The following is a 27,462-nucleotide window of genomic DNA, read 5'->3' as shown; positions in this document are numbered from 1 at the left end:
AGGGTCTCTCTATGTAGTTCAGGCTGGCTTTTAACTCACTATACAGCCCAAACACCTTAAACTTGAAGTGTTCCTCCTGCCTCAGCCTCCCCAGCACCAGATTACTGGCATGTGCCGCTAAGCTTGGCTCTGCATATTTTTTATTCTGCTTCATTCTCAGCAAGGGCAGGAACTGCAGCCAGGGTTGCAGCGGGGGGAAGGTCCCCAGTTCCCAGGCGTGTGCCTTCTCAACCCACCCAGAGGCACCACGGGGTAGTCATGGGCAGGCATGAGGAGGAGATGGTGGTGCTTGTTTGGTAGTAGTTTATTGGTCCTTAGCATTACATCTTAATTACCAATGTAAATTCACATACACAACTGCAGGTAAAAACATGTAAAATAATATAAAAATAAATTGGAGGCTACTTTATATATTTACTGAATTAAGTAGTGTAATAAATACTATAATAAGCAAAAAGCTTCAATCACACAATTCAGTTTCACTGAAGTTACAGTAGTGTTTGTAAATATGAGTTTTAAAATTTAAGTTACAAATATTAAAGCACTGAAAAACTAGTATAAAAATGAATTTTGGCACGTAAGTGAGCTCTTATGTTATTAGCATTTGACCATCTGGGACACAGAGGAAGCCATTTCTCACCTACTTTTTGAGGTACAACTCTTTGACTAGTCAGCATCACGGCTGGAATACTTAATAGTTCACAATCTTTGAGTTGAACTTTTCCCTTTTGAGAAGCTCAAAGAGCAACCCAGAGCTTATTACTGTGCAAAAATTCTCCAAAATCCTAGTAGAATTTAGGAGGGAACTTTTTATCCCAACCTGAAGTGCCAGCATCCGTGCCTCAGGTTGGAGCACCCGGCGTGGTGGGGCCAACCAGACTCCTTGCTGGTGACCCCTTCCAAGGGTGTTATCAATTTCTCCAATTTCTGTCTCCTCTTTCTAATCAAAAAAAGAATCTCCCACATTGACACAAAATAACCCATAACTTCAGCGACTGTTCAGTCATCATAATCACACTCACTCTGGTGATGTAAAACTGAAGCTGATAACAGGAAAGGTGGCAAAAGCGTGTAAGCCCCTGGCGGACTTGTGCTTGTCCCTGGAAAGCGCTCCCATGTCCTTTCTAGGTCCCTGGTATTCACCGCTAAGGTCAGAAGCTAAAACACAGTGTTGTGGCCTTTCCTCTGCAGATGGCTAGAGACTTGCTCCTGGGCCCAGAGGAAGCGAGTTGGTATTAACCAACTTCCAGGCTCCAACTCAAGAGGCCGCAGGGTCAGAGAGAGGTGTGGGAGGCCGCACTCTCCCAGCCCACTCCTCGAACAGCTTGCGGTGCATGCGGTTGTGCCCTTTGCCAGGGGCATGTGTGCCCGAAATGCCCTCTTGCCAGTGTGCCCCTCACGCTCCTGAGCAAGCTGGGGAGCGTCTGTAGAGGCCTCAGCCAGTTTTGCCTTTTTGGCTTTGATACTTACTTTCCTTTTTTTCAATCACAGTTTTATATTCAAGTTGAGGTAATCGAAGTTTTCCCTCTCTATGGAGGGCAATGGGGACAGCAGAGCAGGCTGGCGAGAGAGCATTTCCATGGACAGCGGTTGGTACCTGAAGTCGCCATGCAGTGAAGCCCACGCGGAAGGCAGGCTTGCTCTTGTGCATGGCCCCGACCTCTCTTTAAAAACTCGTCCATGCAGCAGCCAGACTGCCAGGCCAGGGCAGTCAACAAATGGCTCAAGCTCCTGTTTCTTGAGCTTCCACTAAAAACTTCACAGTGGCCCCTGGAAAAAATGAAATGGCCTGTGGTCACCCTACCCCCGCCCCTTTCCCTTTTCTAAGGCTGCTCAAGCTTGAGTTTTTAAAAAGAGCTCAGCAGAGCTAACGGACGCTACAGTAACTCATTGCTTATTAATCAATTGCACTTAAGATCTATGTTATTAATTCTGAAGCAGAGGTTGCCCGTTTGTGGGCCTTGGGCCCTGGCCCCTGGCCAGCCAGAAGTCAGGGGCTCCCAGGCTTGGGCTCTAGAGCAGAACTCCCGTCAGCAGAGGTGGGTCTGGGGCACATGGGCCTGAATTTCAAGAGCCTTTCTTAACGTGAGATTTCTTTTTCAAGGGAATTTGCAGTTTTGTTCATTTTGTTTCAAATACACATTCTTTTCCCTAATACAAGTATATTTTACTGGCAAGCCCTTGCTAACTGCTTGCTCCCTGCAATCAGGCCTCTGTGCTCCATCCTGGCAATCCTCTCCATCGGGGGCTTTTCTCAAAACCCCTCTACATTACAGGAAACTATGCTGGTTTCACCTATGTGCTTCTTCCTAAAGCATGCAAAAATACGTAAATTCAGAAAACATTTACAATCCAGGCAGCTGAGGTGCTGAAAACCTAATGGATATCGCCTAAGTATCAGTGCCTATGACCCTCAGTCCCACATACTAATTATGAAGATGGGGCGCGGGACACAATTTAAATTCCCTCTGTTTTACAGCCTAGTGAAAACAACATCCCTGGAAGGACTTCTAACTTGAATACTGGAGTTCTTTGAAAATCCTCGTTCTTAGGAGCCAAACAAATCCAGGGCCAGAAATGATGCCTGGGAACTGGGGATTTCCTAAAGGTTGTGGCTAAGAAGTGGGCCCTGGCAAGGCTGGGTGCTGGAGACTGTTGCCCCTAACACATCAGCTGCAGGTGCCCCCTTCGACAAGGAAGCACAGCAGTGCCAGGGCCCAGGACAGCAGGCCTGCTCTCCTCCCTGAATGAGGGACACCAAGCGGATGTTGCAGAACCAATCCCAGGGTGACTGCGGACATCAAGGGGCGGGGCATACAGGGGGGAAAGCATTATGCCTCGACCTCAGCTGAGTGCCATGAAGGGAAGGAATCCCCTTGGGGAGAGCATGCTGTGCTCTAGACCTGAGCTGCTGGCTCTGGGGTGGCTGGGGCAGGGCTTCTGCTGCTCCCCCCGAATGGGCCCAAGGCCAGATCCTTCAATGAAAAAGCATGAGCAGGTCAGTAGACACTACTGGGGACAAGGGCTTTCCTGGAGCAGCATGTGAAGCCTGACATGGGTGTACCCCAGATTTGGCCACAATTGGGGCAGCCCAGGGTCCTCGCAAGTCCTCAGTGCTATCCCAGTAAGCTTCTCCCCACGCTTACCCTGTGCCTTAGCAACCAAAGGAAACACTGTTAGCAGAAGCCTAGAGGGTCTGGACTGGGAGCACACAGTTGCCCCGCTGCCCCTGCCACAGAGAACAAAGACAGCATGTACTCAAGTCAGCGGTGGGGCGAGAAGGACGTAGCCCCTCCAGGGGGCCTCTGGGAGAGCAGGAGTGAGACATCTAGACACTGTCTGTCCATCTCTGGTGGGCGCTTAGGCCCAGCTTCCTCTAGGGCTTCTGCTCGAAGAGGTCATGGTACTCCTGCTGGTCCAGCTCGCGGTTGTATCTCTCAATTTCCCGGTTGGCTTCTTCCACGTAGTCATTCATAAATTGGTCCATGACTGGCCTGTGGTTAAGGAAGAGTGCAGAGCCTGGACAACGAGAGATCTGTGGGCAGGTGGTGTAGGGGACACTGAGGTACCTGCTAGGCAGCCTCACGGCTACAAAGACTGTGACCAGTACTGGCAAAGGACCTTCTAAGGTCCCAGAATGGAGCCCTTGGGTTTCGCTAGCATATCAGCAGCGGCTCCCTGTCTCACATTCTCCTGTCCACCTTTGGGATCACTTGTAACAGGCTTGTCTTTAATTTGGAAATCACGACCTTGGTGACCACAGAACTCAGGTTGCACTCCACAGCTGCACTCCAGCTGCACCCTGCAGAGTAACAAGAATTATTCAATAAAGGGTGAAATTAAAAACATTTTCTTTTGGTTGTACTGTGGATTAAATCCAGGGAGCCTCTACTACTGAGCTACATCTCTAGTCCTTTGATTTTTTTTTTTTTTTTGGTGCCAGGGATTGAACTCATGACTTAGCGCTTGCTAGGCAGGCGCTTATGCCACTGAGCTAAATCCCCAGCCCTCTTTTGAACTCATATATATATTGTCTTTTTGAGACAGGGTCTCACTGTGCAGTTCAGGCTGACCTTGAATGTACTTTGTTGCCCAGGCTGACCTCAAACTTGCAATGTTCCTCCTGTCTCAGCTTCCAGAGTGCTACAATTACAGGTGTGTATCACCATGCCTGCTTCTTGAATTTTTTTATATTCTGAGATAAGAGTCTTGCTAAATTGTCCAGGTTGGGCTCAAACTTACAACCTTCCTGCTTCAAGTTCCCTTTCCCAGTGCTGGGATTACAGGCCTGAGCTACCACAGAGGACAAACCTAATTTAAACAACTTTAAAAAGCCAACATAAAAGTGGGCCTCGGTGGTTTGTTCCCCTGTGTCCCCAGCCTCTGCAGTTGCACTGGCTCTAGCAGACACCTGCTCTCCAGAGACATGCACTCTGTTGCCACCTTGGGATGTGAATTCCAACAGGGACCAAGTTGCTTCAAAGGATACGAGGGTGAAAATCAGTCTTATCACCAAAGAAGTTAACAAACTGGGTGCCATTATAGAAGTAGCCAGCAGGCAGGGGATCTAGGTGGCGTTTCACCTGTAGAAGGAAAAGTTAAGGTAGAATTATCTGGTAACTGTACTTTCCACTACTCATTCACTCATTAAAAACAAAGGAGCATGCTAGGTGTGGTGGTGCATGCCTGTAATCCCAGGAGAGGCTGAGGCAGGAGGATTGCTGTGAGTTTGATACCAGTCTGAGCTCCATAGTGAGTTCAATGGCAGCCTGGACTACATAGCAAGACCTTGTCACAAAATTTCATGACCACAAATAAACAGTCCATACCTTAACAAGACAGCCTACTCTGCCAAATGCAGGCACGAACACCCTAGCAACTGCCTCTCAGAAGAGGAACCCTGGCGTGCTTTCATGGTCCCAGGGTTTGGTAACTGTCGTCTGGTAACTACCCTTTGTTGGCCTCATGCCCTTCCCTCTCTCACTTTCCCACATCCCTACTATCTCCTGTAATTATAAAATATGCTACCTGCACTCCAATCTTTGCTCAAGGGCTGCTTCTGGGGAGTGAGCTACCAGGGCTGCCTTTCTTCTCAGGACACAGCCCCACAGGCTGCGCAGGCCTGGGGGGCTGGCAGTGAAGGGCCCTCCTCATCTGTCCCAGAGTACTCCGTGTCCCTGCTCATCATGGGGCTTGTGAAACAGTGCATCCTGGGGCCAACACTATGTCTCTTTTGGTCTTTAATGCCAAGTCCCTCAGGAAAGGCATGTCACTGGGACACAGATTAGGGGTTAGCCTGGGGTTTTGGGGGGACTCATCAAATACTTTTTGTCTTAGCTTTAGGATTCTAGAACCTTCCTATGAACAGCTTTTGTATGTACATAGCTTTCTCCCTGGGACTGTAGTTGGTTTCTCCACTTTTTCTTTTATTTTCTCTTTTTTTCTTTTTTGGTATTAGGGATTGAACTCAGGGTCGCTATCCTCAACCCCTTTTAAATTTTTGAGACAAGGTCTTGCTAAGTCATTAAATTTCCAAAACTGAAGCTGGGTGTGGTGACACATGCCTATAATCCTAGCACCTGAGAGGCTGAGGCAGGAGGACTGCCTTGAGTTTGAGGTTATCCTGGGCTACATAGTGAGATCTTTCTCAAAAGAACACAAAACAGCCAGGGATTTAGCTCAACAGTGTAAGCCTCCACCTGGCAAATGCAAGGTCATGAGTTTGATCCCTGGTACAAAAAAAAAAAAAAAAAAAAAAAAAAGAACATAAAACAAAAATATTGCCCAACCTGGGCTCAAAACTTCTGATCTTTATTTTTCAGTTCCCCAAGACTTTGGGATTACAGGCCTGTGCCACTGTGGACCAGACTCTGGTTTATCTTGCATAGAGACTTCTGTGGTTGCTTGAACAGGTCTCCTGCCTACTCCCACTACAGGCAGACTCTCCTTATTGTCACGTCCATATCACAGCAGCTCCCTTCCATCTCAGTGAGGCATGTGAGCAAGCTCTGTGAGTCTAGGAAGCAAGTAGTCTTGGCACCCCAGGAAGCGTGGGGTGGTGCACTCACGTGGATGTTCCTGATCTCCTGCTGGGTCAGCATTCCCCTGGTCTTCAGTGCTTTCCTCTGAGGCTTCTGTGCAGAGATGGAGAAGAAGACAGGTTGCAGTCAGAGCTGAGGGAGATGGGGCAGGGCTGGGGTCGAGTATGTGGAGGGGAGGGCATACCTACTTGGCAAGGCACAGACGCAGCACCGGCTTCCTGCCCTGTCCTGAGACACTCTCCTGGCAGCATGCCCAGCAGAGCACCCGGAGCTTCTGCAGTAGGCATGGGCCTGCCTCTGCAGACTTTCACCCCTAACTTCACCCACCAGTGACAGACACCAAAGGACAACCAGGGCCCCACAGTCAAGCACCATTCAAGAGTTTATCCAGATGAGCAGCCCATGCCTTAGAACAAAGCCCCAGGCCTGGCCAGCTCCTTTCTCAGAGTTCTAGGAATAGCCAAACCCCTGAGGCTGTGCCAAGAGGCTTGCAGAGAACCTGGGTCAGAGCAGACTAGCTGGCTGCCTGGAGTTCGCCTTGAGGGCCTTCTTTCCACTCTCCAAATGGTTCTGAAAGTCCCAGCTCAGCCTGTGAGGTATGGCTCCTGGGGGAAGCCAGTAGGGACTTGTCCTGGCCACTGTGCTGCTCATACCTGTGCCAGGCTGTCTGGGCTTTCATAGCTACCTGCTTCGCTGACTGCCGGAGCCAGTCCTTGAGGCTGTCTTCCTTCAAGGAGCAGCCGATGAATACCAGGTAGCATTCCTGCTGCCCGCTGCTCTCCTGGGCAGTGCTTCTGGAGTCTGGTGGTGGCGTGGGACCCTCCAAAACTGGCATGATGCTCAGAGAATTGGTGAGCGTGTTGTGGCAGACTTCCATTGTCCTTTCAGAGTCTGCAGGGAGAACACACACTTGCCCCTGAGGCCCGCCCTGAAAGGTAAGGCTACCTTGAGACTGTACTGAGTTGTATGGATCAGATGGCTGGGACAGATTACTAATAAACACAGAAGGGGGAAGCAACACAACTGGTGGAAAGGATTTAGTAAGAGAGGAAGGTGCAAAGGTATTTCCTGGCTTAGCTGATTTGGATGATTAGAAGGGGAATCCAAGAAGAAAAGGCTTGTAGGTGGGCCAAGTGTGGTAGTGCACATCTGTAGTTACAACACTGCAGAGGCAGGAGGACTGCTCTGAGTTCAAGGCCAGCCTGGGCTACACAGCAAGAGCCTGCCTCAGAAAAGCAAAGAAGAAAACGCTTGCGTGTGAGAAGAGGTAGAGCCTGACCCTTCCCCTGTGGTATCTGCAAGACTTGGAAGAGAGGTCTACACTGACATCACTGACACAAGACTGGCTGGATGTGGAGACTGGGTGTGACCTATAGGGCTGCAGTACCACCTGACAAGTATGGTGCCAGGAACGGATGACATCCTAGAAGGCATGGACAAGCATCACCTGGGGCCTTGGTGGTCTTCTTTTGCTGTCCAACTTCTTGACAGAAATGGGATTGAACCTGGGGGCTTGAACATACTAAGCAAGAGCTGTACCCACTCCTGGCCCGTTTTATTCCACTTTGACAAAGGGTCTCCCTACGTTGTCCAGGCCTTCCTTGAACTTGTGATCATCCTGCCTCAGCCTCCAAGTAGCGGGGAGCACAGGCATGCACCTCCATACACCATACCTCTTGCTGAATAGCCACCACCTGAGCTGGGGTTCTGTGTAGCAGCTGGGGGTGTCCTAGCATGTTCCATCCTTCTGGGGTTCCAGCTTAGTTTTAAACGTTTTTTGTTCTTGAAATGTGCCCTCTTTGGCCTCTGGATTATAGCCAATGTTATCCCTTTTCCCTGGCATAGTCTCTCCTCCTCATCTCTGAGTTGATCAACCCCTACTAGTTTTGAGGTCTTCCCTGACCACAGGCTCAAACAGACTATGAAGCTGCCAGGGTACCAGAGAGCTAAGGTGGTAACAAGGCGTGCTGGGCAGAGGGCAGCAGAAGGCAAGCAGAAGACTGACACAGAGTGGGAGCTGGGAAGCACAGCACTGGGTGCCCCTGGTGACAGGCCCAGGAAGAGGCTACGCTGACTCAGGCTGGGGTGCAAGTCTCTGGTATAGGAAGTGAGGAGCTATGAGGAGAGGCCTGTGGGCTCATCCATGGGCAGAGAAGTGGCAGAAAAGCCTAATGGTTTAAGGCCTGTGGGGCAGGGTGAGAGTGGAAGAGGCGTCAGTGCTCTGCAGGTACTAGCAGAGGCGGCGAATTCACATTCCAAGCTTGAGCACTCCACAGTACAGGGATCCCAGATTCCACTTCCCAGTTACCTGAAAACTTCACTTTGCCCAGGATGTGGTAGATGTTTCCAGAGAAGGGGCTTGGCTTGATGGAGGACTGAATTGCTGGAAGAGGAAGAGGACAGTCACTCACCTGAGGGCAGAGGGTAAATTCAGAGTGGTGCAGATGGGAGGGAGGGTTAGGGACCAGGATGGATACTGCTCGGGGTTCAGAGTTCAAGCTTCTGCCCCACCCCCAGCTCCCCAAGCCCTCTGCTGCTATCCCAGGGATGGGAAAATTCTCTTAGTGGAGTGATCAAATTGTAGCCCCACACAATCAGGAATGGGGGACTCCTGCACCCTCAATCCCTCTGCCTGCTTTTGGTCACAAATGTGAGGGGATGAGGGCACATGGAATGTTTGAACGGTGCCAGGAGGCAGGGACAACCCTGGAGCACTCTCATTGTGGCCTGGGACATGGCCTGGCTAAAGCTCACCTTTACACTTGGCCACAAAGCGCATCTTCTCCAAGGGTCGGCCGAACCACACACAGATCTGTACCATTAGTGGAAAGACCGAGCCAGCACTGAATTTACCTTCGTACCTTAAAACATTTAAAATAATTTAGATACAAGCACTGTTATACAAGATCGTGGGATGTCATTTATCCTGTGCACATCTGCCTTGTGTTGTGTACACATTTACTTCACCTGTGCATGGGAAGTTCATGTGGCCCTCAAAAGAGCAGGGCTTACTGAGGACAGAACCTCCTTCCTCACACTAGCAGTCCTTTCTACGGAAAGACCCTGCCTCCTCGTCATTCCCACCTGGAGCTGCGAGTCCTGTCACAGGACTGTGGCTCCTATTCAAAGCCTCTCCCGTTCCGTGGCTTCCATCTCACTGTGGGCAGGTGTGGCCTGTGTATCTGGTTGTACATTTTCTCCACAAGGAACCCAAGGGCAGCGCATCTCTGCTCTACTTTTTCAGACTCATTAAGAATAGTCATAGCAAAAAAAAAAAAAAAAAAAAAAAAAAGAACAGTCATAGCTGGGTGTGGTGGCACATGCCCGTAACCTAAGCACTTGGGAGGCTGAAGCAGGAGATCATTGTGAGTTTGAGGCTAGCCTGGGCTATGAAGTGAGTTCAAGGCCAGCCTCAACTGCACAATAACACTCTGTCTCAAAAAGACAAAACAAACAAAAACAAAAAACAAAAGCAATCACATATGGGAAAATTTCCAACATATGGAAAGATAAATTGTGATATATACTTTTCACTGTTTTAGGTAGGGTCTTGCTGTGTAGTTCAGGCTGGCCTTAAACTACCTATGTAGGTTGGGCTGGCCTGAGTGCTAAGATTATAGGTGTAAGCCACCAACTCCAGGCCTGATGTGTTAGTGACTTGGCTCCCCAGATGAGGAGCTGTGATTCCTTCTTTTTTTTTTTTTTTTTTTTTTTTTTTTGTCTTTTTGAGACAAGGCCTCGCTATGCAGTTCAGGCTGGCCTTGAGTTCACTTTGTAGCCCAGGCTGGTCTCGAACTCCCAACAATCCTCCTGCCTCAGCCTCCCAGTGCTGAGATTACAGGCCTGAGCGACCACACCCAGCTTGTCATTCCTTCTTTTTAGTTATTTCCTAGCGATGAGTTCTCAGACTAGAATCCCTTAGGGGAGGGTGTAACCGTCACACGCCCTAGCAGCGGAAAAGTATACCAGCTTCACAGTAATTCCTCAAGCAAAGAGTATTATAGGTATTCTGGGTTGCAGTAAGTACCTGAACAATGAGGGCCCACCTTCTTTATTTGCAGCACTGGGGATTCAATTTAGGGCCTCTACACAGAGCTGTATCTCCAACCTTTTTTTTTTATTCTTTGAGAGAGGGACTTACTCACTGATAAACTGCCTGGGCTATGCTTTTTTTTTTTTTTTTTGGTCTTTTTCCTTTTTATCGGTACCAGGGATTGAACTCACGACTGCCTGCTTGCAAGGCAGGCACTTATGCCGCTGAGATAAATCCCCAGCCCCGCTATGCTTGAACTTGTGATCTTCCTGTCTCAGCCTCCCAGAGGGCTAGCATTACAACCTGTTTCTTTTTTAGTCAAGGTGTTGTTCAGGCATAAGAAGTGATCCACTTATGTAGGCAAGTGAGATGTAACTCAAATCATGTGTTTCTTCTAAGAATATATCTGAAAACCTTTGATTTTTACATACTGACATTCCAGGTTAAAACTGACATTTTTTACAGCACAGTATCAGTTTTTTGTAGTGGTGTTAAGGGTACGATGAAGGATGTAGAGAGGACCTGGGAGAAAGGCAAAGATAACAGAGACAATCCAGCTGAGCAGAAGAGGTTAGTTGTGGCTGAACTTGACGAGGGTCTTCCCTGCATCTCCAACAGAGTGGAAGAAAACTGACTGCTGTACAGGGTCAAGTGCCGCCAGGGCATAAAGGAAGAGGGGTTTAGAGCCAGAAAACCTGGGCCTGAAATCCAGTTCTCTCCCTTATAGCAGTAACTTGGACTTGACATTTAACTCCTTGCTAGTACCTTATTTATAAAACATGGAAAATAATGGAAACCACTTCATAGGCTTGGTGTAAGGGTTAAACGAGACAAAGTCAAGCTCATGAGCGCTGCCCAATGGAACTTCCTGTGAGGATAGAATGTTCTGGATCTGCTGTCCAATATGGTAGCTGCTAACCACAAGGTGCTATGGAACACTTGAAATGTGGCTGAGACAATGAATTCTTAATTCTATTTAGTTTTCAATTCTATTACATTATATCCAGTAGCCACATGGCTAAGGGTGACCATACCGGAGAGTGCAGCTTTGAGCAACGCCCGGTGTGCAGTGACTTCACACTCTCTCCGCTCCCTGTGCAGAGGCCTGTGGAGACAGTTTCTGGGCCCCTCAGCAGGCAACGCACCTGCCCAACAGGAAGCCTGGAGGACGGCCTGACTGCATTCCGTTACGGGGAGCAGCTCTCACAGGCTGGGGTGTAACCTTCTGTTCCATGCCCACCAGCACACCCTCGCTAGAGGCAGCACTAAGTACAGGAGAGTACTGTGCTTGGTTCCCACAGGATGACTTCTGAATCTCAACTGCCAGGAAGGCTTCCAACTTGGAAGCTGAGACAGGAACACGGCCTTCCACAGGACATGGCAGGCAAACCGTGTCAAGTCAGCTAGTGCATCACCCCTGCAGAGTGCCCTTGCAAAAAACACATTTTAATTTCATACTCTTTTTTTCCCCTGCAAGTAAATAAATTGGGCTTACAAAACTTTTTTGGTTACTTTTCAATGACAATACTTGCCAGCCAGGGTACATTAAATATCGAGATCGTAGCATCTGAGGACTTGAAAAGCTATTTTCTGAGAGAATCAGTCCAATGTCTTCATTCCTTTGAAAACACACAGAAAGACTCCAGTTAGTTAGGAAGGTCACTCTTACACTGCACGTTCTGCTCCTCCCGACACTCCCCCGGCACACAGAGCCAGGATGTGTACATTTTTCTGTTGAGCCACATAGAAATGACCTGTGTGTACCAGGTTACTTCATCCTTGAAGACATCAGTGCGCACGTCCTAACAGCAAGGACCTGCTCTGACATCCCCACAGAACCTCGGGATCACAAACACATGTAAGGATTTAGCAGTATCACCTGGGGGCCTCTGTGGAGCACGGAATCTCAGGGTACACCCAGACTCAGACTTGGAAACTAGTTTGAGTGAGACCCTCAAGAGACTCATACATATAATAAAACTACAGAAGTACTAATTTAATATTTATCCACTTCCCAATTTTCCTTTTTTTGAAGAGGATAATCCTATCAAAGTTAGTACTGTCTCCTCTCATCTGGAACTGTTCCTTCACCTTGCTGTTTTTTCATGGCTCTGACACTTTGGGTTTTGTTGTTGGCTGTTGTTTTTTGAGGCAGGGTCTCATTTTGTAGTCCAAGCTGGCTTTGAACTGAACTTAGTAATCCTTCTGCTTCAGCCTCCCAAATGCTGGGATTACAAGCATGTGCCACCATACCTGGCTTCCTGTTTGCGGATTTAATTTTTCTGCTTGCAGTGGTGGGGACTGAACTCAGGATTTCATGTATGACAGGCAAGTGCTCCATCCCTGGCCTATATACCTAATACTTTAATTTTTGAATATAGCCAGGTGTGGCAGTACAGGCCTGCAATTTCAGTTCTTGGGAGGCTGAGGAAGGAGGATCACTGCAAATTCTAGTCTGACCTGGACTACATAGTACGTTCAAAGCCAGCCTGAATATATTGTGAGATCTTGTCTCAAAAAAAAAAGAGTAAAATATTTCTTGAATATTTTTGAAAAATTTTTTTACATAATTAAAAGTCAAAACTACATAAAATGCCATATATTGTTTAATACCTTAATTTTTTTTTAAAATCCTGAGTGCTGGGATTACAGGCATGCATTACTATCCCTGGCCATTTCTCACATTGTTTTGTTTTGAACTGCCTAGGGTCTCACTAGGCAGTTCAGGCTGACTTTGAATTTCCTATGTAATCCAGGCTGGCCTCCAACTCACTAGGGCAATCCTCTGCCTCAGGCTCCTTAGTAGTGGAATTACAGGCATGTACTACAACACCCAGCCATTTCGCTATTATTTTTTACTTTTTATTTTTTTGAGACAAGGTCTCACTGTGTAGTTCAGGCTGGCTTCAAACTCAGCGATCCTCCTGCTTCAGTCTACCAAGTGCTGGGATTACAGGTATGTGCCACCATGCCCAGCCCATTCCTCACATTTTAAGATAAGGAACACTGAACCAATCTTGACTTCCATTCTTCAATGTATGAGGATGTGAATGTATCAAAATGAAATGCGTCAATATATGGCTAGAAATACAGCTCAGTGAGACAAGTACCTGTCTGGCAAATGCAAGGTCCCGAGTTCCATTCCCAGTACAAAAAAGAAATGCCCTCAAATAATATAGAATACTGACCCATGGGGTCTTCTCCATGATTTTTATAGAGTGTCTATAAAGCCCTTCATAATCTAACTTTCGTAAATGCTCAGATTTCAGATATAGCAGAGACACCACATGGGCCACTATATTTAGAGCGTTATATTTAGAATGAAGCTGGTCCTGCAGTGTGGAATCTGAAGTATACCTGGTGACAATCCCGTTTTCTGCAAGAATGAAGGCTGCAGTGGGGTTGGCAGCCCTGATAAGGCCCTGCACCTGAACAAGGAGAGGGTGCCTTTGCTCCATGGTGAGACTCGTGAACACGACGTTATTCACCAGGCCTGTGGATAAAAGTAGAGAACAGGTCAGCTCCTGAGGCCTGACTGGGGCTGTTGGCTCACACAAGCGAAGGCCCTTGCTTCTTGCCTTGCTCATCCCTTCCAGCAGGCACCTGGTGTGGGCACACATGCACCTCCACTGATATACGCAGTGCCTAGGAACTGCCACATCTCAGTTTCTACCCTGCAGCTGCTCTACTTCCTAATCTTTTATTTTTGGTGACACTGGGGATTGAACTAGGGAGTCCCCTATGCAAGTTCTCTACTACTGCATAACAAAGGCTTACTAAGTGGCCCAGACTGGCCCTGAACTTGTGATATTCCAGCACCATCCTCTCCTGTAGCTGACTTTATAGGCCTACCATCAAGCTTAGCTCCTCTACTTTCTTAATTAAGGTTTCTGATTGTTAGTTGAGTTCCTGATCAAAGGAACCTGTGCCACATTTAACCATTTCAGAAACTGGTGCCACTTAACAGACCTTATTTTTCAGCTTTTCTGAGACAGTTTTGCTATCTAGTTTGGACTGACTTGAACTAATCTCAAACTCACAGCAATCCTCCTGTCTCAGCCTCCTGAGAACTGGGATTATAGACATGTACCACCAAGCCTGGCTCAACAGACATTTATATTACTTCCTTTTCTTTTTTGGGGGGGGGAGGGGTCTTTTTGAAACAGGGTCTCGCTATGCAGTTCAGGCTGATTTTGGGCTTACTTTGTAGGCCAGGATGGTCTTTTTTTTTTGCATTGGGGATCTGAGTTAGGACCCTGTGCTTGTCAGGCAGGCGCTTATGCTGCTAAGCTAAATCCCTGGCCCAATTTATTTATTTTTGAGACAGGGTATTGCTATGCAGCCCAGGCTGTCTCAGTGCCCCGAGTACTGAGATTACAGGCTTGGGCCATCACACCTGGCTAAACTCATGGTTTATATGAGCAACAGTAATTAACTTTGAAGGCAATATCCTGCCTGTGTTTGCACAGACATTAGTGATACTTCCTTCCTCCCACCAATAACACTTATGAAAAAGGTGCTCCAAACTTTAAAGACAGATTATAACTTTATAAACCCATGTGTTGTGCATTCCATTCAAGACTGGAAATAGGGATTGGGCCTGCTCACACCAGTGAGACGTGACAATGAAGGTTAAGCCCATACAAAGTGTTGTGCAATGTGACCAGAACCCAGGACCCAGGACTGGCAAGGGTCAGAGCACACCCCTGCAAGGTTGAGGACAGCACCTGCTTCCTCACTCCTTGGCCTGTTGGTCCTGTTTCTCTGGGACCTGAGTCCCACTCTCCTAGTACCTGTTCGTACCTCCCTTGTGCCATCTGCCTGGACAGCACTCGAAAGATTGCTAAGCAGTCAAAGGTGAGTTTCTCAGCAGTGCTCGCTTGACATCACGAGGTGACTGGGGAAAGGTACCCTGACTGCTCGGCTTCCCAAACTGGCACCGTGGATGCACCTGAGCCTTCACCTCCTCCACACTGGTGCTTATCAAGGGAAGCCTGGTGAGTATTCAAAAGTCTTGATTCATCCTTCACTACCGTGTGCCTGCATCAGACCACCATTCTCTTTCCCAGCTACTGCTTAGTGTCTACTTCCTTTGATGTAATTGTTTTTTCTTCTTTTTCAGTCAGGGTCTCACTATGTAGTCCAGGCTGGCCTTGAACTCACGATTCTCCACCTTCCAGATAGGTGCTGGATTATAGACGTGTGCCACAATGCCTGGCTCACAGTTCATTTTTTTTCACTGCAGCTGAAATAATCCTCCAAAGACATAAATGTGAGCATGTCATTTTTTACTTAGAGTATCTCAGCAGGTTCCAAGTACAGCAGTACTTGGTTAGTCTCCAGACCTTTTGCTGCTTGACTTGTCTACCACACAGTACTTCTCAGGGCCTTCACATGCTCTAGCTACCATCAGGCCTTTCAGGAACCACATTTTCCTTTCTTTGTGTTGGGCAATTTCTCCTTTTCAGGACAGACAACTTGCAGTTGGCATCTCTTTCAGAAGCGCTACTTATCCCTAAGATTGGGTTAGACTAGGCTCCTGAAATTTATTGATCCAGCAATGAAACAAATACTGTAAAAGATGTGCAACCTGACCCGATCATCTAAGCTGGGGGCACTTACACATCACAAGTTTTCCACTGAGAAGTCTGAGCAAACAGCCATCTCAAAAGGTTTCTAAGACTTAATGGTGTGTGGGGCTGGGGATTTAGCTCAGTGGCATAAGCACCTGCCTTGAAGCAGGCAGTTGTGAGTTTGATCCCTGGTACCGATAAAAAGGAAAAAGACAAAAAAAAAAGACTTAATGGTGTGCATGAGCATGTATGGGGGTACAAATTTTATAACACCCCAAAGCATATTTAGTAAAATGTTTCTTCTCTTTTCCTCGGTATCTTGAGCCCTAGTTCTCCCCCACCGTAATAACTACTAATCACTAGTATTTGGGCACACTTACTCACATCTCTATGTGTGTAAGACAGGCATATATGGATTCACCTTTGTCCCCTCCCTCCTTTTTGCACTATAGGGGCTGAACCCAGGGGTTTCACATTGAGTGACATCCTCCATCTCTCTGTCCTCCCTCCTGTCAGCCATCCATCCATCCATCTTGCTATGTCATTCAGGGCATCCTTGAATTCACTAGCCCAGGCTGGCCTAGAACTTGCAGCAATCATCCTGCTTCAATCTCAAAAGTGCTGGGACTACAGAGGTGTGTACCACCACACCCAGCTATTTTTTATTTTGAGACAGCATCTCACAAAGTCACTAAATTGCACAGGCTGCCTTCAACTTGTGAATATTCCGTCTCAGCCTTCCAGGTGCTGAGATTATAGACCTGCTCTGCCACATCCAGGTAGTAAAACTAACTTCAAGATCACATTTTCTTTTCTTTTCTTTCTTTCTTTTTCTTTTTCTCTTTTTGACAGGGTCTTGCTATGCAGTTCAGGCTGGCCTTGAGCTCACTTTGTAGCCCAGGCTAATCTCGAACTTGCCAACAATCCTCCTGCCTAAGCTTCCCGAGTGCTGGGATTATAGGCATGAGCCACCACGCCCAGCTAGGATCACATTTTCCTGCATGTTTCTCCCACACTCAAAATCTTTATTCTCCAGGTCCTTATACTGATTGCAGTGCCAGGGAATTCAATTCACTTCATTGCCTTGTTTCTCCTATTTGTTGGGGGGCAGTGCGGTACTAGGAATTGAACTCAGGACCTTGCACTTGCCAGGCAGACACTTATGCCACTGAGCTATATCCCCAGCCCATTTCTTAAATTTAAAAAGGTCTACTATGCACCCTTTTGCTCCAAACCTTTCCCACTACCAATGCAGCCTCCAGTGACACTGGAGATTCATCCTTCACTAATCCTGATTCATCTTTGTGCTCCAACTCCCATTTAGCAAGGCCACTGTGGCAGCATCTGGGGAACAGCAAGGCCAGCCTGGAGAGCCCAGCTCCAGAATCCTATGCCTGGGTGCAGCCACAGAAAGTCATGGGAGACTCTGGAGACCATGTAGGACCAAGTCAGGAGGCCATGCCTCAAATGCAGCACCACTGGCAAGCAAATCAGTTTCTGGAACACTCAACCTGTGCCAGGACAACAGACAAGGATGCTGGAACTGGTAAGTGGCCCAAGAGACTCCTGATGGTGGAAAGCAACAAGCGTGGTAGGTCTTGCAGTGAGGAGCCAGGAGAAGCTGACTGAAGAACATAAAGTTGCTGGGACTCTGGTATTATCTTCTCTTTTTAAAAATTTTTTAGGCTGGGGATTTAGTTCGACAGCATAAACGCCTGCCTGGCAAGTGTGAGGTTGTGAGTTTGATCCCCAGTACAAAAAAAAAAATTTTTTTTTTAGTTTTTATTTATTTTTCAATGATACCATCTCATTGTGTAGCCCATTATGTAGCCAATGTTGGCCTCAAACTCAATTTTCCTGCCTCAGCCTCCCAAGATTGTAGGTGTGTGTTGCCATGCCTGGCAGCTCTGGTTTGGAAAAAGAAATGGATGAGACAGATGAGCACAAATGTGGCCAGCTAAAAAGAGCACAGCCTGGCATGCCTAAGAAAAAGACTGAGCTCCAAGTCTCTGATGGACATATCCTGTCCCAATTCATTGCTGCTGGGCCGGGATACAGTGCAGCAGCACAAGTGCCTGCCTAGCATGCTCAAGGTCCTGAGTGTGATTCCTGGAACAAAAAAACACCAAGACATGCCGCTGTACAGGTACCATATGGACAAATGCTGTATGGTGGGCATTCAAGGTCAGTGACCAGGCATGGAAAAGGGACTGTGCTTCAGAGAGAAACAAGAAAGAAGATTATCTCCAGCATTCCTCAGGCCAGCTATGTAAACTGCCACCTGCCAAGAGGAAATGCCATCTGTGAGGCAGGCTGAGCTGAGATCTGGTGACAGGGTAAACGGGCTGCACAGGGCACTTTCACCTTCTCTGGGCTACCGTGTCCCTTGGTTAGGAGTGAAGGAGCAGACACCCACATTTGGCCTCACCACTTGAGGCTTGGGGTGAGCAGGCAGTCTAGCTGGGCCTGCTCCTAAGGCGAGAAGCACTTTCATGGTCAGACTGTCCCGGATTGGGCTAAAAGCTTCCAGCAACCCCAGAGAAAATGAAGGTCACTTCATTCACTCACTGAAACTTCTTTTGTTTTCTTCTTTTTTTTTCTGAGACAAGGTTTCACTATGTAGTTCTGGCTGCCCTCAAACTTGCAACCATTGCCTCAGTCGCCCGAGTGCTGGGATTACCAGTGTGCATCACTGTAGTTTCTAGAAACTTCTAAAAGTAGTTCATGGCTGTATAATATCTCCACTTTGCTTTTAGACCAGCATCTTAATGAGTCATGTATGCTATTTAAACACTGAAATTGCTTACTAGCCCATGAATTTTTGTGTGACACATACATCATCGTTGGTTATAACACGGTCCTTTTCTCACTGTAAAATAAGCCTTTGTGGTTAAAAGCAAGGAATCGGGGAATCTGACTCATCACTGGGAGCAAAGAGAAGCAATATGCCCCCTTAGAATATGATGTGTTTATTCACAACTAAGTGATAAATCCCACCTCCAAGTGAACCATTAAATCTCACCTCCTCTAAGTGAGGAAAAAGGAAACACTGGTTTCTTATTTCTCTTCTTCCCAGACCAACCATGCCCAGGTCTGGCTAGTTCATAGGATTCTGTGGGCCCAGGCATAAAAGGCACTGTTACTTCACGAGTCTCCTGGAGTTCAGGAAACAGCATGCAAGGCCTCAAGGTCATCTGCTCACATCCCCAAGCTTTATGCAAGCCCAGAATTAGACACACATTGCTCTTGACCGATGAGTTGGAAGGCAGTGTAATGAAATATGCCCACCAAGTGCCAGAGAGAGCTCAGCCTGTCTTGCCCTAAGCACACTGCTGGCCAACTTCTTAGAGCTTTCAATGGTAACAGCTGGTTACAACAATGGTGCCATAGGCTCACTGCCACTGGCTTAGGGGGACTCACACTAAGAGGGGCTTCTCTCTACGCCAGTTTGTGGACAATGCAGATAGGACGTTTCCCAAGTGTCCCCCGTCAGGGAAGTCTGACCATCACGCAAAGATGTAGAGGGGCACTGAGTGAAAGTGCCAAGGAGAAGGTGGCACCAATGTTTACAAGAATGAGGGAGGGCTTAGGACAGATCAGCAAGTCTTGACACAACTATGCCAAACACCATTATCAGGCATGCACTTTTTTGACTTTCCTCGATGATACCACTTCTCTGAGTCAACCTTTACCCCCCAAAACTCCCTCTACCTAGCCTAATGGCTCCTCCTAGCACAACAAACTTCTCTTCAGCAAACAGGAGGAGCACAAGTAATTCAGAAATCTTTATTCTCTCTCTCTCTCTTTTTTTTTGAGACAGAGTCTCACTGTGTAATTCAGGCTAGCTTTGAACTTATGGTGGTCTTCCTGCCTCAGCTTCCTGGGTGCAGGAATTACAGGTGCGTGTCACCAAGCTCAGCAAAATGAAAACATTTTCCTCTAGCTACCATCCTTTTTTCATAGCCCCAGACATTCTAATACATGTATCATTCACACTTGCTGGTTTCTAGTTCTTCACTGGCCGGCTGTTACTCCAAATGGATTTGGCTTCAGCACTACACTGAAATACTCTTGTGGAGGTCACTAGTGTCCTTCACATTTGCTAAGTCAGTGGGCTTTTTTCTCTTTTCTCCTTGAGGTCTCTGCAACATCAAACCTGACTGATCTTTCACTTTCCTTATGTCTGAAGCAATGCTTTGTCATTCTTCTTGGTGTTCTGGACTTCCCACTTCTCTCCACATCCCTGTCCTTCTATCTTTTTAATTCTACATCTGGAAACTGGCTAACTATAGTCCATGCCCTTGGCTTTGACCAAGACTTCCAAACGTCTAACCTAGGAATAAACAGCTTTCCTTGGTTTATCATAGACCTATTTTCTCTTGTGCTTTCTATTCAAGGACAGGTACTGCCAACCTTTCTAGTCTTCAAAGTTGGACACTTAGGAGTCATCCTAGGTACCTCTCTTTTCAACTCATGCCTCACATCTAGTCTGCCACCAGAGCCTACTGATCCAACTTCCACAAAATCTCCTTAATCTACCTGGGTGACACTGTGGACAGGCCCAGTAACCTCCATTCCTCCCTGCTTCTGAGGTGTGGGGTATGCAGATTAAAAGGAGTCTCTAAAAGCTACTACCTGGGATAGCAGCCCAATATACACATTTCTCCCCTTAGGACTCACCTTCTGCCCTCGTCAGCACTTAGCTTAGCTGTTTCTCAAGACAACACCACCGGTATGCTGCTGTCTCCGCTCCCTGCAGACTAGCAATGAGATCAACAGGACACAACTGTGCTGAGGACAACAAGTTGTTTTCTTGTTCTTCCATCAGATTTTTGCTTGCTGGGCTACCTCAGAAAGCCCAGCCTTCAGGCCTAGCTACTGTAAACAATGGGCATTTCATCACCACTGCAGGGAACTTGCAATTTATTCTGGATCTCCAGACACCACAGATTATATGACTAGAAAGACCAGCTTCCAGGGTTAGGAGGCAGGAAGACAATGGAAGGTTTAACACAACCTGCAGGATGGAGGATTTTTCCAATGTTTTCAAGGAGGTGTGGAAAATTCCAGTGTGTAGAAGGGGTGGGTATCAAGGAACATAGGCCCTAATGGGCCAAACTCCACACTCTTGGGACAGATGTCTATCAAAAGCTTGCAGATAGGACAAATGAGCTTGCTAGGAGGACAGGAATACCTACTTAGCTCACTGATTATTGGCTACAAGGCCAGAGCAAACCTGAGCTCAGTAGTGATACTGCTGTAGCAGTTTATTGCCATTAAAAGATAAGCTCTTGGAAGAAATCTGTCTATCAAATATGAGAAAAGAAACAGTATGCCAAAGTTTTCCCTGGACCAATTTTGTTTACTTTAGATTTCAGAACAGTGGCAACACAGAGAGGTTGAATGCATCTGAGTAGAATGTGAAAGGCATGCAGGCAGGAAGTAAAGCATATTGCGTACCTTGTGAACACTGGTCAAGACATTTCGGGAAGAGGAATCTGGTGGAGTGGGAGGAGAAAAGAGAAATACGTTAAAGCCACTCATTTCAGAATTGGCACTATTTCCCACAAAAATGCAACTCAGTGTGAAAGCCCAAGGTTCAGTCCAGTAATACATTTGGCTAGTAACTTTATTTTTGGTCATAGTTGCCATAATTGTTACTCTAACCCTCATGTGTATCATGAGCTAAGCAATAGAGCATTAGTAAATCACTATAGTACTTTATGGAAAAAATTCACAAGTAATTTGTCATTAACATCTAAAACATGAGCTAAAAATAAAGTAAAACACAAGCACACTACTAAATTTGATTGAGTGACTGATTTTGGTTTTTTTGAGGTAGGGTCTCACTACGCAGTTCACGCTGGCTTTGAACTCACTATGTAGCTCCGGCTGGCCTCAAACTTACGTGATCCTCTTGCTCTAGCCTCCTGAGTACTGACTGGAATTGTATACATGTGCCACTATACTTGGCTACTAACTTTGACTTATTGAATTAATAGTTTTGATCTCTCAATTTAAAAAATGAGGAAATACATGCACTCATACTTCTGACTAGTCATCTTCATTCTATTATTTATATTTTTGCAACCAATACACCTCATTTACGTAATTTTAGCCATATTTCTTTTTTTTTTTTTCCAAATCCATTTTATTCAAACATAAAAAGAAAAAAATCAAAGGAGAAAAAAACTGCAATACAATTTCAAAGCACATCTGAGGGGGGTAAATAATGGTACATACACTGCGCACTGTCATTCCCAAATCATTCACCCAGAGCACAACACATTTGTTTCCAATTATCCAGACAACAGCAGTACAAATCTTTCTCTTTAGTGAGCTTAGAGAATTTAGTAGTATAATTATCTTAACTATTATATATATATATATATATACACACACACACACACACGCATATGCATTTGCTTTTTCAGCTTGTCACACTAATGAAACAATATGATGTTTACATGTGTGTCTTATTTCACTAATGAGTATATTCTCATCCATTTACCTATTAAGTGTCCAGTTTATCATTGCTTATAGCTGAGTGGCACTCCATTGTATAAAAATACCACATCTTTTTTATCTAACCCTCAATCGATGGGCATTTAGGTTGTTTCCAAGATCCCGCTATTATAAACTGTGCTGCTATAAACATAGGAGCACATATATCACTGTGGTATGATGTTTTTAATTCTTTTGGGAAGATACCCAGAAGGAGAATAGCTGGTTCGAATGGGACCTCCAATCCCAATTTTTTGAGGAATCTCTACACTTATTCCCACAGTGGTTGCAGCAGTCTATACTCCCAGCAACAGTGGACAAGGGTTTCTTTTTCCTCACAGCATCTCCAGCATTTGTTATTGCTTGATTTTTGCTAATAACCATTCTTTCTGGGGTGAGGTGGAATCTCAGTGTTGTTTTAATTTGCCTCTCTCACGTGACCAGTGATGTTGAACATTTTTTTTTTTTGTGGTACTGGGGGTCAAACTTATGACCTCACACTTGCCAGGCAGGCGCTTATGCCACTGAGCTAAATCCCCAGCCCCTAATGTTGAACATTTTTTACGAATTTATTTGCTGTTTGTATTTCTTCATTGAGAAGTGTGCATTCACCTCAGATTCCTAATTTTGGATTGAGTCTTTAAATCTGGGAAGATTATTTTGAGTTCTTCTATGTTCTTGATAGTAATCCGTTGTCTGAGGAACAGCTGGCAAATATTTTCTCCCACATTGTGGGCTGTCTCTTCACCCTGCTGATGATTTTTCTTGCTGTGCAAAGCTTTTTAGTAGGGTGAGATCCCAGTTGATTCTTTGCATAGTTCCTGTGCAATCTGGGTTTTGTTTATAAATTCTTTGCCTACACCAATGTCTTTTAAGAGTTTTACCTTGGGACTGGGGATTTAGCTCAGCGGCATAAGCGCCTGCCTTGCAAGCAGGCAGTCGTGAGTTCGACTCCTGGTACTGATAAAAATGAAAACGACAAAAAAAAAACAAAAAGAAAAAAAAAAGAGTTTTACCTACTCTGTCTCCCAAAAGATTTAATGTTTCATTTTAATATTAAGATCTTTAATCCATTCTGATTTTAGCTTAGTACATGGTGAAAGATATAGGCCCAGTTTTAATCTTTGGCATGAGTAGAGCCTATTTTTCCAGACCATTTATTAAAGAGGCTGTCTTTCTTCCAGTGAATGTGTTTGGCTCCCTTGTCAAAGATAAGGTGGCTGGAGTTGTTTTTGCATCTTCTAATCTGATTTACTGATCTTTGGGTTTGTTTAATTTGTTTTTATCACAGTGGCTTTATAAGTACAGTTTCAAGTCTAGAATTGTGATGGCTTCTTTCTTGTCTTTGTTGCCTAGGATTGCCTTTGCTATTCTAGGTCTCCTCTAGTTCCAGATGAATTTTAGGAATGTTTTCTCTAATTCTGTGAGATATGCTATTGGAATTTTGATTGGGACTGCACTAAATCTGTATAACAGTTTTGGAAGTATGGCCATTTTTGCTATATTGGGTCTTCCTACCTAAGAGCATGAAGTATCTCTCCAATTTCTAATACCCTCTTCAACCTCCTTTTTTCAGAGTACTGTATTTTCAACATAGAGGTCTTTTAAATCCTTGCCAGATTGATTCCTAGGTATTTCATTTTTTTGGACGCTATTGTAAAATGAATGGGTGCTGGACTTTGTCAAAAGCTTTTCCTGTATCTATTGAGATGATCATATTATTTTTGTCTGTTAATACAGTGTATTACATTATGGATTTACATATGTTGAGTCATCTTTGCATCCCTGGGATGAATCCCACTTGATCATGGTGTACAGTCTTCTTGATGATTTGCTGCAGTCTGTTTGCCAGTATCTTATTGAGGATTTCCAGCTCAATGTTCATTAGGGAGATTGGCCTTTAGCTATATTTCTTTAATTAAATAAATTATATACTTGTCTTCAGTCCTTTTTAGATCTTACTTAAAAGATCTTTTTTCTTTTTTTAAAACTGGGAATCTAACTCAGGACTTTGTGCCTGCCAGGCTGGCACTTGTGCCACTGAGCTGTATCTCCACCCTTTATTTAAAACATCTTGCCAGGTGTGGAGGCAACACCAGGAGCAGTGCCAGCACTCAGGAGACAGAGGCAAGAGGATCACCATGAGTTTGGGCCAGCCTGGACTACATAGTGAGTTCAAGACCGCCTGAAACTATATACTGAGACCCTGTTTCAAAAAAAGAAAAAAAAAAATCGTTAGCTGTGCACAGTGGCACATGTGTCATCTCATCATAGTACTAGGGAGGCAGAAGCAGGAGAACTGCCATGAGTTTGAGGCCAGTCTGAATTACACCACCAACCAAACACACACCAACCAAACAAACCAAGCAAAAAAATACTTGAGGACACATAGTACAGTTGGAGTAGCCATGTATTCAAAAGATGTCTTCTCTTTCCCTCTCCTCCTTTCTGTCTCCCTTCCTTCTTTTTTCCTCTCCCCTTTTCTCTCCTTTCCTTTCTCTGTCTTTCTTTTTTCTCTTTCTCTCTTGGCATTCAACCCATGCCTTTGCATGGATGCCTGAAAAGTTCTTTACTGCTGATCTACAATCTTATGACCACTTACTACATACTAATCACTAAACAGAAATGGTTCTTAATTGGGCATGATGGTACATGCCTGTAATCCCAGCATTCTGGGAAACTGAGGCAGGAGGATGGCAAGTTTGAGCTGAGCCTAGGAAACTCAGTGTCTTAGTAGGACCCTGTCTCAGAGTACAATGGAACACTTAGTACACACAAGCTACATTGTTAAAGTCACATATGCCTAAAGATGTGGGCCTTGCCGGACAGGGAGCAAGTTCCTGCGCTGAGTGTACTTGAACACAGCTCCCTGTGAGCTGGAGTTGGTTGGAAGCACCTACCTATGTTCCATGTAGCAGCTTAGGGGATCCACGCATACCGTGATGGCACCAATGGTGAAGGAAGACTTGACATTTGCGTCTGGGTGAGTCTGCAGGGCCTGTACAACATCAATCACATCGGTGTAGCTGAGGAGGAGAGACAGTGATTAATGTTCTTCCTGGGGCTGCAATGTGGGGAAAGAGGTGTGCTGAGTGGTCAAGTGAGCAAGGGAAGAAGGAAGATCAGGAGGAGGAAGAGCCAGCAATTATGTGGGTGGGGTTTTTTTTTTCCTTCCTTCCTTCAACAGAAATCAATTAAAAAAATTTTTTTTTGTCTTTTTGAGAGTTTCACTCTGCAGTTCAGGCTGGCCTCAAACTCCCAGCAATTCTCTTGCTTTAACTTCCCCAGTGCTGGGATTACAGGCCTGCACCACTATGCCCAGCAATTTATCTATCTTTGGGACACGGCCTCGACATGTAGTAGTTCAGGTTGGCCTTAAGACTGCTGTATAGTCTAGTGTAGCCTTGAACTTGTAATCCTCCTGTCTCAGTCTCCTGACTGCTGGGATCACAGGTATATATCACCAAGCCTGGCTCATGTGATTGTTTTTTTTTCGTGTGATTTTGATCCTGGGGTCCAAAAAGTACTTCTGCATTTTCAAGTTCTGTTAGTTCTCCAAACTGCTTGAGCATATACAATAGCCAGCCCAACTCTCCAGGTAGAAGGAAGCCAGCAGGTGAGCCTGGGGCTGAGGATGGGACCTAGTATCCCAGCTTGATTTCTAACCATCATGCTATTGGTGTCTATTTTTCTTCACAGCTCTTTTTTCTCCTTCCTACCTTCTTGCAGTCCCAGAGCTACACAAGTCAACAAACAACATCAGCACTACTCACATTCCTATCTTCTGCCTGCAGCTCCAGACTTACAGAGCAATTTCGGTATCTCCACTTAGAACCTAACATTTTGGGGCTGGGGATTTAGCTCAGCAGCATAAGCACCTGCCTTGCAAGCAGGCAGTCGTGAGTTCGATCCCTGGTACCAATAAAAAACGAAAAAGACAAAAAAAAAAAAAAAACCTAACATGTTAGCCAGGTGTGGTGGCTCACACCTGTAATCCCAGCACTCGGGAGGCTGAGGCAGAAGGATCATTGTGAGTTCGAGACTAGCCTGGGCTACAAAGTGAGTTCAAGGCCAACCTGAACTGCATAGGGAGACCCTGTCTCAAAAAATACACACAAAAAAACAACCTAACATGTTCACAATCAGATGCCCACAAGCCTGTTCCTTCTATAGCCTTGTTGACAACTCTTTTTCAGAATTGTCTAAAAGTTTTGTTTGGGGTCTTCATTGACTTCACTTTTTTCTGTCTTCAACATGTAACTAGATATAAACTTTTGTTGGAAGGGAAAAAAAAAGAAAAAAAAAACCATGTAACTAGAAAGAATGTTACTCACACTCCCTCAACTACTGCTAGGTCCAAACTGCAACCATTTTTTGCCTAGAGCACTCCGACAGCCTCCCAACTGGGCCTCCTACTTCTGTCTTTTCTAATCTGTCAATGTAGAAGGCACAGGGATACAACAAACTCTCAGTCAGATCATCACTGCTCCACTCAAACTCTCCAGCAACGTCTACCTCAGTATGAAAGGCAAAGCTCTTACAATGGGCTAGGCAGCCCTCAGGATATGACTCCCACAAGCAGGGAACAATTTCATCTACCATCCTGTTCTTTCCCCTAATCCACCTACTTTGGTCTCTTGGGTCTTCCCTGAACATGCCAGGCATACTTTTTTCCCCCCCAGTTGAGACAGACTCACCATGTAGTTCAGCCTGGCCTTGAACTTACTAGATAGCCCAGGCCAATCTTAAACTCAGCACAGATCTTTCTTCCTCAGCCTCCTGAGTGCTGGAATTATAGGCATGTACCACTATGCCTGGCAACTTCTACTTTTGTACTCTGTCCCCTCTGGAAAATTCTTTTTTTCTAGTATCTGTATGGTTTCTATCTATCTCCCTTCTGGTCTTTGGTCAAGTGACATTTTTGGGACACTTTTTGTGGTGAACCCCAGGCCTATCACAGAGCTACATCAAGTGGCAGCTTATGAGAGACACATTCTCTGACCTCCAATAGTCTAAGCGATCTGACAGCTCTTCATCCCTGCCTCCTCCCTGCAATCTGGCTCCAAAGAACTGATCATCAGCTACACATACTTCTTTTTTTTCTTTTATCTTGTGTGTCTTTTGCAAGCTGTTGTCTTTTCTCGTTTGTTTTATTATCTCCACAATATGAATGTGAGGTAGTTGCTGAGTGTTATGTCTCTGGGATCTTAAGTAGGGCAGATATTCAATCTCTGGCAGACCCTTAGCTGCTCTGAGCGGAGACATGACAGCTTCACCTTGTAGAAGAGGACAGTGTTCTTACTAACCACCC

General features: G+C 45.8%; 1 protein-coding gene across 2 annotated transcripts in view; it reads right to left on the bottom strand.

Moving 5' to 3' along the window:
* Positions 1-286: 286 nt before the first annotated feature.
* Positions 287-27,462, bottom strand: part of Dnaaf9 (dynein axonemal assembly factor 9) — a 148,049-nt gene continuing 120,873 nt past the window's right edge. For both annotated transcript variants that reach the window (XM_063248769.1, XM_063248770.1), the window contains exons 28-37: positions 25,052-25,177; positions 21,108-21,145; positions 13,432-13,567; positions 11,607-11,693; positions 8,796-8,902; positions 8,350-8,424; positions 6,727-6,932; positions 6,069-6,134; positions 4,490-4,583; positions 287-3,489 (exon numbers count right to left, since the gene is read on the bottom strand). In XM_063248769.1, coding sequence (XP_063104839.1) covers positions 3,377-3,489; positions 4,490-4,583; positions 6,069-6,134; positions 6,727-6,932; positions 8,350-8,424; positions 8,796-8,902; positions 11,607-11,693; positions 13,432-13,567; positions 21,108-21,145; positions 25,052-25,177 — 1,048 coding nt within the window. In that variant the 3' untranslated portion in view covers positions 287-3,376. The remainder of the gene's footprint in view (positions 3,490-4,489; positions 4,584-6,068; positions 6,135-6,726; positions 6,933-8,349; positions 8,425-8,795; positions 8,903-11,606; positions 11,694-13,431; positions 13,568-21,107; positions 21,146-25,051; positions 25,178-27,462) is intronic.

The sequence above is a fragment of the Cavia porcellus genome, unplaced genomic scaffold, assembly GCF_034190915.1.
Source record: "Cavia porcellus strain 051 isolate PalLab524CR breed Dunkin Hartley unplaced genomic scaffold, mCavPor4.1 scaffold_5, whole genome shotgun sequence".
Classification (NCBI taxonomy): Eukaryota; Metazoa; Chordata; class Mammalia; order Rodentia; family Caviidae; genus Cavia; species Cavia porcellus.
The sequence above is the reverse complement of the archived record's forward strand: the minus strand, read 5'-3'. Positions and strand labels throughout refer to the sequence as shown.